The following is a 12,886-nucleotide window of genomic DNA, read 5'->3' as shown; positions in this document are numbered from 1 at the left end:
GGTCACAGATGGTGAGGGTCTCTTGGATTCCTATTGAACCACCTTTGTGGGGAGGAATAAAATAACAGTTGAATTCTGATTTACTTATGTCATTCATTCAGTAGCAAAGGGCTTCAACTGCAGAAACGTGTAATCCCTTGTACAATGATGTATTTATTTTTTTTAGAGATACAGCACTGAAACAGGCCCTTCGGCCCACCGTGTCTGTGCCGACCATCAACCACCCATTTATACTAATCCTACACTAACTCCATATTCCTACCACATCCCTACCTGTCCCTATATTTCCCTACCACCTACCTCTACTCGGGGCAATTTATAATGGCCAATTTACCTATCAACCTGCAAGTCTTTGGCATGTGGGAGGAAACTGGAGCACCCGGAGGAAACCCACACAGACACAGGGAGAACTTGCAAACTCCACACAGGCAGTACCCAGAATTGAACCCGGGTCGCTGGAGCTGTGAGGCTGCGGTGCTAACCACTGTGCCGCCCTGTGTGATAAATACAATCAGTAAACCAAAGTGCTGCAAAGGGGGAAAACTACAGTCATTTAAAAAATATTTGACCTTGCCAACATTATTACTTCCATTAGCAAGACCTGCTGGGTTTTTGACTTTTTTTGTGTTTAATTAAACAGGTATTTAATAGATCATTGCATTAAAATGAAATTAGCCACTATAGGCGATGAGATTTTTTTGGAATGCAGGTAAAGGTTAATCTCAAGATGAATTGCAGAGCCGTGTGAGACTAGAAATGTATTTTGGGGAGGTCGAGTACTTATGACTGCTTGTTATACTGGCTTTGCTAAAGGGAAAGCTAATTTGTCGCAGGTTAAAAGGACCATATAGTTTAGTAACTTCTGTTAATTTAGTTCCAGCCTGATGTGCAGCGATTGTATTAGAAAGGTGCCACTTAAATATAGTTGGATAACATTTTTAAAGAGATGAAACAACTCAATTTTTTAATAAGATATTTGGTATCTCTATTCATATTGTTATAGCCACATAGTGTGATGTGGGTGCTTCCCACTGTTCAACTCCCTGCCTGATCGCAGCAAGTGTATTTGTATTAAGAGTTTAGCACGTTTTTGTTTTTTCAAACAGACAGCAACAGGTTTTCTTGGTTTTTAAAAACAAAGTCAATTGTTTGATCATTATGCCTTATCCCGAATTTGTCACAACTTAATTCACCCACTTATTTGCTCGCATGTACGCACGCACACAAGAAACAGAAGGGAAAGAGGTGGGTTTTTTTTGTGGGGGAGAGGGTTATGCTAAACTTGTTGAATTCTCTTGAGACTCAGAGACCATATCGCTCAGGCCTGTGGTGATTGTGGATTTCTCTCTTGAAGGTTCTGTTGAAGTTGGTGGGTCACTCCTAGCTCTCTCTCTCTGCTGTATGATGTAGGTGTTGGATTTTTCCAGCAGGGCATGTGCTTTCTGGAATGCCAGAAGTTACAAGTAACTTCATTTTCTGGGTCAGTCTCTCTCTTTTTCTGGCTGCCTTTTTTTTTAGAAAGGTAAAACTGTTACCTCCTGTTAAGAGACATTCTGGCTTCCCACCCATGGTGAGAGCACAATGGTCCAGGACCTGGCTACTTCACACTTCCTTTGTTTTGGAAGAAGAAATTCAGTTCTGGAATGTTTATAGGATAGGTATGAGATGGCTTTCATTAATGCTTTTGGCTTTGAAGATTTGTCCTATGTCAGACTGTTTGAATACGCAAGTTAATCCCCTTTTCTTTGGCCATTTTGGACCATTGTTCACATTTTTAAAATAAAGGTTCAATTTTTTTTAAAGACAGTCAATTTTTTCATAACTCTTCAGAGTTACTGCATGGATGCTGTATCATTGCACCTCCAATGTCCATGACAATATCAATATATATGTTTGTGGTGCTTTCTTGAAATTGGATGCACACCACTGAGATGTTGGTTTTTTTACTACATTTTTTAGATCTGTAATAGAAACAATTATTTACTTGGGCAGACTTTTCAATTCGGGTATTTCTGTATGTCAGGTCATACATCCAGTGGTTACAGTCGCTTTTTTTATGTGAGGGTTTTAAATGTGTGCTAGTAATAAAACTGATCCATGGATTTATCTCTGAGGATCAGGCCACTTCCCAAGTCAACCGCTATGAATTAATTTAAGAGAAAGATACGGATTGCTTGGATCGTTTCCCCAGTGAGGTTCCTGCTAAATGGGGTCAACAGGCAAGTGTTTGTATGCAGCTTGTCGACTTTTCAAGGCCTGCAAATTAAAATAACCAGTTTCCTTAAATATCCCTCCTCAAGCACGAGTCCAGAAACTGCACTACTGCTAGGTCTCCTGCACCATTATTTTTTTTTCAGTCTCAATAAAGGGCAGCGGCATAAAAACTGGCTTAATGGCAGGAAAATAGCAATCCCCATTGCTTTCAGTGGGGGACAGAGTTTTGATTACCCTCTCTCTAAGTTAATGGAACAGCCCACAAATATGAAGTGGCATCAATAAGGTCATGAGTAAATTACACCATAATTTCCTCTTGTGCTGTTCATGGGTTCCTAAACTATAGGTGCATCCTTAAATGGCACAAGTCTGAGGAAAATCTGGACCAATGTTAATGAAATGTACCCAACCTTGTGACTGGCGTGACTTCCACCTGCTCTCCCATTCAGTCCCAGTGAAGAGGCAGATTCGATGTGGCCACAGTTTCAAATGGGATCAAAGCCATGGCAGCTGAATGGGTTAGTCCTGCTGTTTGCTTGTGTTTGATCTCCAGTAGCGTAATAGCGCACTCAGTCTGCTGTCACATTCCATCTCCTGTTGCAGAATGTAGAAGGCTCTGTTGAAGGGGGAGTGGAGGGAGGGATGGGCAAGCTGCAGACTCGGCCAGTACTGTGTTCCTGGGTTGGACAGCAACAGATCAACTGTTAAGCTGGTCTGAAATTGCTACCCCTATTAAAGCTCCTAGATGTAGAAACTCTTTTTTGGTGAAGTCACGATGGGCATGTAGGGAGGAGACTTAACTGGTGGCCCTCTTGAGGAAATAAATCTGCCATGTTCTTTCTTGGAAAATGGTAGTTAATATTTTCTATAATTAGATTTTTTTTTACATAACCTGAGATAGCGGGGGGAAGCATTTTGAAGAGGAAAGTGTGATGACTGAACTAAACTTTCTCTCGTGTGCAGCTAGAGGCAGGAGTAGTATTGTACAGCAAGAGCAATCTACGCTGCACTGAAAACCCTGCAGCACCATCTTCTTACCAGCTGTAATCCCTGGTGTATGTTTTAATGGTGCAGGGATGTTCCAAGGGTGTTGAATTCCTGATCTTAACACTTGGTATTGTTTTCCATTTAGGGGTTACTGATTTGTTTTGCCTTCAAGAGGTATCGCATGGGTGCGGAGGACTTCTCCGAGAAGTATATGGATCCGACAAACGATTACCCACCATATCCCAATGTTGCTGAAAACTACCAGCAGCCGCCATTTGGTAACGCAGTCCGGTCGGATACTGAGGAATACAAGCCACCTATGTACTAAAGCCAAGTGAGCAGTTCCCTGCAGCTCCTCTAGAGTATGAGGCAAACTGAACCATACAGTGGGAAGCAGGAAAGGACATTGCTGTCATTAGTCATTTTTCCAATTTCAGGGTGTGACTTTTTACCTTTTTTTTTTCTTTCCCCCCCTCCTCCATCAGGCCTTTTTGCCCTCTGCGAAGTGGGTGGGCATGCTACCGGGCTTCCTAAAACACCACTGGCCACCAAAAAGTCTCTGTGCGTGTGGTGCAAACATGCTGGCTCGGCTTCCTTGCCATGAAGGGAAGCCTGTACTCAGCATCTCTCAGCAGCCCATTTTATTAGAGCAACTCTTGACACAACCCCTCTCCCTTTAGCACTGTTTCAAAAGCTTGCCTTTCACATGAGGTCCTGTTCTAAGCAAAGATTTCAATTATCACCAAACCACTTCCCTTTCAATCCTGGTGCACAGACTTGTTTAAATATTTTATCATTCATTTTGATAAATGACATAATACTAAAATATTTTAGATGTGTTAGAACTAGAACTTCATGGTTGTTAGCTAGACAACTATTCTTTTTCTTGCTTTTAATGGACTGTGTTTAAGGGCAGTTTTTACACAGAATATGTACCTTACAGACTACTACCACTTACTGTATTCATTACAAAACATAACCTTAATGTTGGGAATAATGAGTTGCTCCCCTCCATAAAGTTGGCACATTTTTACTTGGGTTGCATAAGTTTGGGAACTGACTGTCAGTGTTTTGAGCCAAAGGCAGCATCATTTATGGAAAACAACTTGGTCCCAATGCCATCAGAGACACAAAAAACGTCTTGTGGATGTATGCTCACTTGCCTCAAATCATTTGAACTCCGTCCACCCTTAGATCGAGCAATCCGTCTTTAGCATTGTCTGTCTGCATGGATCTTCCTCCGATGTTTAAGAAAGTTTTTGGGCAGTGGCAGAAATGTGTTTTTGTATTAGTGAAGTCCATCAGATCACCATGCACAGTTACTTTAAAGTTGCATTGGAGTCACTCGAGCAACAGTGCCAGGACAACACAGTTGCTCCATTATTGCTGAATGCAACCTGCAGTCCTGCTGTATAAAGGAAGTGAGCTTTGCAGCAGTAGATTCAGCACACTTTTATACAATATAAAGGGGGCACGAGTGAAGCAAATTCTATTGGCGCGAGCTCTGGATAAAACCTAATTCAGCACTAAACACAATAGTGCAGGAGATGAAAATATTACATTACTGCTGAAGGGAATGATTTTGAGGTTGGCTTTTAGGCCACTGTTGGTAGAAAGAGCTTTCATTCTGTGATTAAACTGAGTTATCCATGACCTGTCATCAGCCAAGGTAATCTCAACTGGATGTAAAAGATGGAAGTGTGTTTCATACTGCCAGTGACATCCCTCGACTTAATCAGCAGGAAAGGAAAAGCTGAACACGTTCAGTTTAACGCCCAGAAAAGGAAGATGCATAGAAATAGTCATAAGTGAACATATTCTTGTAAATATGGGAGTGCTGTGTGATGAAAAACTTCTGTATCTGAATAAGTGCAGGTTTGTAAGTTAATGGATGGTTTGTGGCAGAAGTATGTTGAATCTGTGCAGTCTAATTGTAATTAGATAAGAGAATTACAAAAAGTTGAATTATGGTGGCAATATTGGAACTTAGATTTACAGTCCTGTAACAATCTGAGTGCAGAGGCTTAGCTGAAATATTGTCTCCAGTGTGATATTTCCCTTCAACAGCAGCTCTTTATAATCCATTGCCATTCTAAATGAAGCATTTCAGTGCACTAAACTGTCCTTCACTCACTCTTGCTGTGTTGGTTCTGATCAGAAACATTAAAACAGGTTTTTAAATTAATGAACTTTTTGAGCTTTAAAATCAGAAATCGCCACAAGCTTAAACAAATGTGTGCAATTGGTAGTGAGTTGGGAAAGATTCCATCCCATTTTCTGGTTGTAATGGTGCTGGCACTCGTCAGTATACAGTGTTTATCCACAACTTAAAGGATGTGCCCACCAAGACCTTCAAGGGAAGAATTTTCTGATGAGTTTTTCCAATGTCCCATTGTAACTTTGGTGGAGAAATGGCATAAAATGGCTTTTTATGCAGTTTCTCTTGGTTTCCAGTAGGCTACTGTTAAGTTGCAGTGGGAGTTTGGGAGAGATCACATCAATGCCACACATTTACCTCTGCTATAAATAGTGCACAGCCCTGCACTTTGAGCTTGCAAAAACAAGATTCCATTTAGTGTTCCCATACTTCATGAATATTGCACCCATAAATGTCATCTAGATAAGTTTGAAGCCTTGGTCAACTTCTAATGTAATTGTACATGACCATTGGGAAAACTCTGGGAAATTGAGATAGAAGCCATACCAATCAATTAGATGATGCCATTGATTCATTAATTCCTATGAAATGTGTCCCCATTAAAAGAATCCTAATATGAAATAGTTGAGAAATATCATATTACATTAACTCAAAATTGATAATAAATGAAGCAGATTAATGATCCTTGTGCTCACATCCCTCAGGAATTGGTCCATGTGTTGTACATCCCAGAGGCATGAGTTCATGTGTCCCCAAGTATTGTATGTCCTCAGGAATGAGCCCGTGTCCCCGTGTGTTGTACATTCTGCAGGAATTGGTCTCCATTTGTCCCCATGTGTTGTACATCCTTAGGACACCCTAGACTTTGATCAAAAATTGAACTGGCTGTTGTATAATGTTTTCTGTGTGTATTTTTGCTGGTAGGTTTGAACAGCTTGACCTGCACTGGTTGTGGTTCAGTTTGTCACGTGCTACAGTAACCTGTTAGAGCATTCATGAAGAGAGGGAACCCAGCAAATGCTGGAGGTGAATTCATTGATCTGCAGGGGTTTAATTATCTCACAGCTGGAATGTTTTTTAAAGATTGTGTGCATGGATATTGTGATTTCATGTTTTTTGTTTAATATTGGTAGGATATGTAACAAGGAGTGTATACTTGATGTGCCTTTGATATTACTGCAAGGAATTTTAACCTGTAATTTGGCTGGATTCCTTGCAGTTTTGAAAGAGTGTTAACATGCTTATAGGCATTTGAACTATGCTGCTGGATTCAAGACAATGGAAGTACTTTGTTTACAAGCGTGAAGTATAGTTTCCCAACCTCAGCAAGCACAGTCTGCACAGTTCAGATTAAAATAACCTGGGGAGAGTGACCTTGGACAGGTAGAGGTGAAACATTATGGTTGGGGCAGGTGTGGGGAGAAACTGATGAAAGTGTGTGGAGGAGAATAGTAATCTAATTGGAAATCTGGTTAAGGTAGTTAAATTCCATTTGAAGAGCTATGGGTTGTATTCAATCACTATAGCAGGGTTAAAAGGACTGGAGATGGAATGAGAAGCTCTTAACGTCTGTTATTGTGGAGGCGTTAAACCGAGGCATCATCTGTCCCCTCCAGAAGCATGTAAAAGATCCCATGGCACTATTTCAAAGAAGAGCAGAGAATTCTCCTCCGGTGTCCTGGCTGATATTTATTGCTCAACAGATATTAGTAAAACAGATTATCTGGTCACTAGCAGTTTGTAGGACTTTGCTGTGTACAAATTGGCTCTGAAGCGCTTGGAGAGGTCCTGAAAGGCACGAAATAAAAGCAAGTTTTTACTATTTCATCTGATCTGGCTTTTGATCTGATACCAAAATCAGGTTGGGAGTTTTGGGTGCTGTGTCTGGGAAGCCAAGGCACTAGAGAGGAAAGGTCTCTGTTGCTCTTGTGCCAATGGTGAAACCAACAGCTGCTACATGTGTGGTGTGCAGTCATGATCTCGAGGTTTTCATCTGCATTAGGAACAAAAGCTTACTTGTTTGTTGATTATTTCTCCTGAGCTAGAATGTCTTATTTTCCCTCACCACAATACAGTGTGCTGGGAAAACGAAAGGGCTGGATTCACTGTTCAGTCTGAATGTTAAAAGGAGCTTTCAAGTGTCTTTATGTTCACATGGCTGGCTGGACAATCTACCTTAATTAACAAAAAGATCAAATTTGACAGCTTTTTAAACTGAACTTTCTTCCAAAACCATATGCCATAAAAACAGAAAATGCACAGCACATTTGCCAGAATCTTAATGTATATGGGTTAATGTTTTGGATGGGAACTGTCCTCCGCCTGAATATTTTCCTGTTTTGCATGTACACTTTTATTTTTTCCTTTTTTAAAAAAAATCTCTACTCTGAGGTATTTTTTGTGCGAAGGTGTCTCTCAAAAGCACTAGGCCAAATGGTAGGCACTTGGGGAAAGGTGTCTGTCTGCTGCACACACACATCCCAGGCAGAATTATCGCTGCAAACAAGCTCTCTTCAGGGCAGCCCCTCCAGTATTTGGGGTGTTGGGAGAGGCTATTTAGTTCTATCCATTTAAATGAAAATCCGCACAACTTCTAGATCATTTTTTCTTTTGTACCACTTTATATTCTGCAATTTGTTTAATATCACTTTTGTAAAAGGATCTTTTGTATTTATACTGTATAAACTACTGAAATGGGGGCTTTTAAATTTTAGGGAAATGTTTAGTTTTTGGTTCACTGGTGTATACTGATATCAAATTGTATAACATTTGGCAACTGTTGCACTGGGAATGTGTTGTATAATTAACTGGATACTTGCTGCAAAATGCCTTTTGAAGTGATAGTGGGGTCATAAAGATTATTGACATTATTTCAGCATTCAAGTTGAGGGGTCTCTGGATTTGAGGCCAAGTCTACTTGCTGGCTGAAACCCACTGCCACTCTACTGGTGGTATGCAGGACCGTGACCAACTGGGCCCTTGGTGGATCGCACAGCGCATGACCCCACTGCACTGTGGTGTGAGTACAGTGCCATTAGAGCAGTGCTTAAGCTAGTGCCAGTTCAATTTTTGATCTGTTGGTTTTTGTGAGAAGTTTGCTGTGTAAGGATTTCACTGCAACAGGCTCAAATGGACACTTTTTATTTTTCCTTGTCTTAATATTTATGCACTGCTCAGTTGAAGTAAGAACTGTTGAACGGCTACCTGCTAATGCAATCAGCACACACTAGCAAAAATTAGCTTTTATTTAAACAATGAGAACCTCTTAGGTTGTTATACTTAAATATGATCATTAATGTTATTTTCAGAGCTGTCCTCCAATAGTATAGTTTAAGCTGTGAGAAATCAGTGTGTTCAGTCTGGTCATTGCTATGTACAAATGTCTTTATATCTGACTTGTAATTTATAGCAGTTGAAGAGTGCCAAGTGGTGAAAGTCCCTTTCACTTAGTTTCTGGGTAAGTGTTGTGGCTTATTTTTATTTTGCAGTTAGAGGGCTCTGGTTTTTCTTTATTCAAGATGTAGGATAGGCCTGAGTTCCCACTTCTGATCACTATCCAGTAACCCCTACCATGCTGCTGAAAAGTACATTTGTATGAGGACTAACTTGCCAAAACTCGGCAGGAGCTGGTGCCTTCAAGAGCGGAGGAAGAAAAATGATCTTTTAATTCACTATGCTGGAGCATTGTATTTTAATGTTTAGTTGCTGAGGTAATGGGGACAGTAAAAGGATGGTGTTTAGTGAAGAATACTCATTATTTCAAACTCAGATGGGGTGTACATTTAACAATGCATCTGAACCAAAGATTTTCTATTTCCTACAGCTGATGTTGGACAAATTGGTGTGGATCACTTGCATGCCTTGGCTCACATGCTGTGCCTTCTAATGTCGTTTTTGTTGACTTTTGGAGCTTACATAGCAATTTGATATCATTCTTTGTAACTGTTCTATTTAGAGTGAGGCTTTCAAATAAAGTGCACAGAATGGTGATTGATCATGGTGTTCAGTCTGCTGTACAATAAACACTTCTTAAACAGTGGCAGATGTTGGCTGACTTTATCCTCTGTAGTAGAGGATGCATTTGACATTGATTAAAAATATTGGTGTCTAGATTTTAGGCTTGTCTATATGAATATGGAGTAGATAGCCTGTGATAACTTACTGATGCTTCATTTTCATCCTACAGCATAGATGAGGATCACAAATAAGAATTGGAATTGTTAAAACAGCTTTTACCCAAGTTGGTTCATTTGCCAAACATCCAGTTTTGCTTTAAGATGATGTGTAGAATTTGCTCTTGTGCTTTGAAAAAAAAACAAAACAAATCTTTCCACCCTCTGTCTCTGAATCCTGTATTCTTCCTAATCTGCTCATTCTTGTTAAACTACAGTTGGAGCTACAGCACCGCTGATAACTATACAGGTTCTGTTAAAAGACTTAAGCAATCAAATGCTGAAGCATGCATCAAATTTCCTATTAACTTTCAGGCACTTTTGTTTGTAAAAATCATAAGCAGATAGTGCACCTTTAGTATATTGTACTTTAACTTCATTATACTCCATAGATTTCACCCAAATGATAGAACAGATTGTGGAGAGTAATGCTGGTCTTGTACGGAGATAATTAAATTTATGTTATCACAGATGGTGTGAGTGAAATCATTCAACTTGTATTGAGGAAGCTGGTGTATGTGAGCTGATTAAACTCATTGCAAAACAGTTTGAGATGGGCAAATTAGATGGACTGGGGTAGTTTTCTCAGCAAATGTACCTAGATTTCCCATGAAGCAGTTTCAGCTTTCTCCCAAATTTGGGTGTGCTGCTGTTCTTGTACAGCTGGCAGTCAACAGGACATTACATGTAAAATATGCATTTGGTGATATGCTGTTAATGAAACCTGAGCGCTGGCTCCAGAGAGCTTTGCCTGGTCTCTTTGTGGATTAAATGCAAACAGATGCAGTAGTGGCATCAGGCAGAGAGCAGAGTCACAATCTGCACTTTGTACATTAATAAAATGCTGTTTGATCAGCACTTGGCCAGGCCTGTGGGTACTGCCAACTCAGCCTGCATTTTTGGCAGCCATTAGTTTGTTACCAAGTTCAGTTACTAGTGCAAAAACTCAATATAAAGTTTGAGTCCTTGCTTTGAACTGAAGGGAAGGGACTGCAAATGACATACAAACAAATTAAAATGTAAGTAAATAAAAGCAAGAAATGCTAGAACCACTCAGCAGGTCTGGCAGCATCTGTGGAAAGAGAAGCACCATTAACGTTTCAGGTCAGTGACCCTGTTCTTCAGACAGCCCTGGGGTGTGGAACCAGCTTTGAATAGAATAAATTACTCATTTCAGGCTTTATCTTTGTCTTTTCAGGAACTGTCTTTTGTTCTCTACATGCAGGAATAGGATGAGGCCATTCAGCCCTGAGCCTGTTCCACCATTAGATAGTGGCTGATCGGTCACTAAGGCACTTATAAAGTGAGATGCCAGTACCTCCACCCATGACACTACTGCCTATAAAATTAAATCTGTCTTAAACCCTGCACTCTTCACATGAAGTGGATGAAGGATTGCACTGGTTCTGATGTGTTGTGAAAACTGACTTCATTTGTAGTCACATTGTTGCTAAATATTACAATAGCAATTCTTTACTGTATTAGAATGATGGGAGTAGTAGGTTTAACACAATCATCCAAAGCCATGTCCAATTTACCATTTCACAGTGTAGGAAGAGGCCAGTTACTGCCTTAATAGACCCCAAAGCTGGCACAGAGGACCCCTCCAAGCTCAGAAGGTTCATGAGGCTGAACCCCTACGGCAAGAGGCCTGAATTATGAAAATGTTAGAAAAGTGGCAAATGCAAGCAAAACCTTCTAGGAGGAATAAGTTATGGAATAGAAAACAAAGTTAAGCTTGAGCACTAATTTTCTTACACTCATTACAAAATGTTAGTCCTTGGGATGGGAATTCTTATTTCGGGCATCTGGTGATATCAAGCACTCCTAAGCTTGGTAAAGGCAGAGTACACCTAATTCCACTCTAAATTCTCCCAACATCCCTGTACCTCATCTGAAAAGCATTCCTTACTACACCAGCATAACATTTGTCCTACTTCCCACACTGCGTAAGTTTGATAATTTGACAGTTTTGTGCTTTAGTGGCACTAGGAATAGGATTACGGCTGCTCAAACTTCTGAAAACTAGGGCAAGTTAAACCATAACAGATGGCCAACTCGTAAAGGGCAAGTGTGGGATTGATGTCAGAAGTGAAAGGTCATCAACCGGAGCCATTAACTGTGTTCATCTCTCCACCACTTTGTTTTTATCCCCCACTTCTGACCTTGAAGTTGAAGATGGTTATGCCTGGGACATTGTCCTGAGGAACTCCTGCAAGAGCATCAAACCGAAGTATGTAAAGGAATAGACTTGTGCTCCAGAACTAGCTGTGCCCCTACCCAAGCTGTTCCAGTACATCTACAACACTGGCATCTAAATGTGGAAAGCTAGCCAGGTATGTCCTGTCCACAAAAAAGGATAAATCCAATCCTGTTAATTAATGCCCCAGCAGACTACTCTCAATCATCAGCAAAGTGATGGAAAGTATCATTGCCAATGCTATCAAGCAGCACTTACTCAGCAATAGGGAAGAGACTGCAAATGACATCATTGCAGGAGTTCCTTAGGGTAGTGTCCAAGGCCTAACCATCTTCAGCTGCTTCATTAATGAGCTTCCCTCCAGCATTAGGTCAGAAGGGCAGCATCATTGGGCGGCGCAGTGGTTAGCACCGCAGCCTCACAGCTCCAGCGACCCGGGTTCAATTCTGGGTACTGCCTGTGTGGAGTTTGCAAGTTCTCCCTGTGTCTGCGTGGGTTTCCTCCCGCATGCCAAAGACTTGCAGGTTGATAGGTAAATTGGCCATTATAAATTGCCCCTAGTATAGGTAGGTGGTAGGGAAAATATAGGGACAGGTGGGGATGTGGTAGGAATATGGGATTAGTGTAGGATTAATATAAATGGGTGGTTGATGGTCGGCACAGACTCGGTGGGCCGAAGGGCCTGTTTCAGTGCTTTATCTCTTAAAAAAAAAAAAAAAGTGGGATGTTCACTGATTAGTGTTCAGCATCATTTAAGACTCCTCAGATACTAAGTCTGTGCCTACATGCAGCAAGGCTGGGACAACACCCAAAGCTTGGGCCACTAAGTAGCAAGTAATATTTGTGCCAGGCAATGACCATCTTCAATAAGAGAGAATCTAACTATCTCCCTTTGACATTCAAAGCTATTATCACTGAATCGCCCATCAGCAGCAGCCTGGGGGTTACCATTGACCAGAAACTTAATTGGAGCAGCCATATAAAATACTGTGGTTACAACAGCAGGTCAGAAGCTGGGAATTCTGCAGCGAGTAAGTCACTCCTGACTCCCCAATGCCTGTCCATCATCTGTAAGGCTCAAGTCAGCAGTGTGATGGAATACTCTCCACTGGCCTGGATACGCGCAGCTCCAACAACACTCAAGAAGCTTGACAC

At 40.9% G+C, this 12,886-nt stretch overlaps 1 protein-coding gene across 1 annotated transcript in view; it reads left to right on the top strand.

Moving 5' to 3' along the window:
* Window positions 1-10,003, top strand: part of syngr2b (synaptogyrin 2b) — a 31,062-nt gene extending 21,059 nt beyond the window's left edge. The window contains exon 4 of the mRNA XM_068058374.1: window positions 3,347-10,003. Coding sequence (XP_067914475.1) covers window positions 3,347-3,529 — 183 coding nt within the window. The 3' untranslated portion in view covers window positions 3,530-10,003. The remainder of the gene's footprint in view (window positions 1-3,346) is intronic.
* The last annotated feature ends 2,883 nt before the right edge of the window (window positions 10,004-12,886 follow it).

The sequence above is a fragment of the Heterodontus francisci genome, chromosome 26 (genome assembly GCF_036365525.1).
Source record: "Heterodontus francisci isolate sHetFra1 chromosome 26, sHetFra1.hap1, whole genome shotgun sequence".
Taxonomy (NCBI): Eukaryota; Metazoa; Chordata; class Chondrichthyes; order Heterodontiformes; family Heterodontidae; genus Heterodontus; species Heterodontus francisci.
This window is presented reverse-complemented; position numbering and strand designations above follow the sequence as displayed.